Source organism: Mastomys coucha, unplaced genomic scaffold (genome assembly GCF_008632895.1).
Source record: "Mastomys coucha isolate ucsf_1 unplaced genomic scaffold, UCSF_Mcou_1 pScaffold3, whole genome shotgun sequence".
NCBI classification, from domain to species: Eukaryota; Metazoa; Chordata; class Mammalia; order Rodentia; family Muridae; genus Mastomys; species Mastomys coucha.
Window position 1 is genome coordinate 49,300,268 of NW_022196909.1, and position 1,675 is coordinate 49,301,942.

At 46.1% G+C, this 1,675-nt stretch overlaps 1 protein-coding gene across 1 annotated transcript in view; it reads right to left on the reverse strand.

The window, feature by feature from the left end:
* Positions 1 to 956: 956 nt before the first annotated feature.
* Positions 957 to 1,675, reverse strand: part of LOC116074437 (butyrophilin subfamily 1 member A1-like) — an 11,076-nt gene continuing 10,357 nt past the window's right edge. Inside the window, 2 exon segments of the mRNA XM_031347015.1 lie at positions 957 to 1,127; positions 1,130 to 1,671. Of these exon segments, the coding sequence (XP_031202875.1) occupies positions 957 to 1,127; positions 1,130 to 1,671 (713 nt within the window).

A 1,675-nucleotide genomic window follows, 5' to 3' on the forward strand; every position in this document is an offset into this window, starting at 1 on the left:
AGCCCCAATGAGATCTTCTCTTTAAAAGATAGATAATAGATAATAGGTAAATAATAGACAACTAAACAGTAAAAGTTAAAATGCATGAAGCCAACATTAATGAAATACGAATTAACTTTTATACTTACATGTGTAATTCTGTAAGAAAGAGACTCAAACATAGAAATCAAAGGATTTGTGTAAGAATCAAAGACAACAGGCTGGAGATGGCTCAGCAGTTAAGACCTCCAACTGCTCTTCTATAGGTTGGATATAGCAAACACATGGTGGCTCACAACCATCTGTAGTGGGATCTGATGCCCTCTTCTGGTGTGTCTCAAGAGAGCAAAGAGTACACATACACATAAAGTAAATAAACAAATAAATAAATAAACATTTTTTAAAAAGAATCAAAGACAAAACTGCTATAGCAATCTGTCTGGTACATGGAGACAGATGTACAGACAGGTCACTGTCCACCGAAAATGTCCACTTCAAGGAACTATCTAGGATCCAGAAATCCCATCACCAGGAACAAATGTGGAAGTGAGGAAGTAGTGTGTCAGACATCTCTTCCCCCATACACACAACAGTACTGGTCACAAGAGCCAACATGCAGAATACATCCTAGGTGATCATGGCCAGATGAACAAATTGAAACAATGTCCACCCAATCCTTGGTCCATTGCATTCCAACCAGTACAAAAACCCAATAAGATGTCATTTAACACCAAGGGGAAAATGCCTTCCCAGAGCTCAAACCAGCCTGTTTTACACCAGCTGAAACAACAGTCAGGGCTCATCCTCCACCACCTGGCACAAGCATGACCTCCCTGCCACCACAGCCACAGCCTCAGAGTCAGACTGGAGAGCAGTGGGTCAAGGCTCCAGGCCCTTCCAGGACTCTTGGCGGCTTTGGCCTGTGGCTTCTACACCCCAACAAGGAGTCACACTGACGACTTAGGCAGTGATCCACACTATGGGAACGGAGTGTCCCTGGCATGCTGGAGAAATGGAGATTCTTCCCCTGGAACAGAGTCTACAACACAAGAGCCTGGAACCAAGCCCTCCCCTGCAGCACTCGGAGACTCCTTCAAAGGAGGCAAAACTAATTCTTCCCCCTCTTTGCCCTCTTCCCCTTCCTCCCCTTCCTACTTCATTTCCTCCTCCTTCTCCCCTCTTCTCCCTCCCACCCCTCAGACACACATGTCAAGGAGTTGATGATCATTGAGACTTCTCCAGACCTAATCCTGAAGTATGGAAAAAGATTCCCAGAGAAGGAAGCTTCATGGAAGGAGAAAAGGTGGGACATGTCACTCATGTTATAGAAGGAGATGTCACCTTCAGTGTAGTCCAAAAACACCCCAACACTCTGCGGAGCTTGCCCGATGGATAATGAAGCCCTCCCAGTGTCAATATAGGCCCAATATCCACTACCAGACTGCCCCACGGTCCAAAACCCCTTGTCTGGTCTCTCAAAATAAAAGTCTTTCCTGTCCACACCTTCCCTACAGACCCCCAGAATCCACTTGCTGCCTTCTCTGTTTCTTAGCTTCACCTCCCAGTAATATCTTCCAGAAGAGATGCCTTCGACGCCTAACACAGTGAAGAGGCCATCCAAGCGCATAGTGGAATCCTTCTGGGTCACACTCATCCTATCCTGAGAGATGGCAAGGTTGGGGTGGGCAGAGTCTGG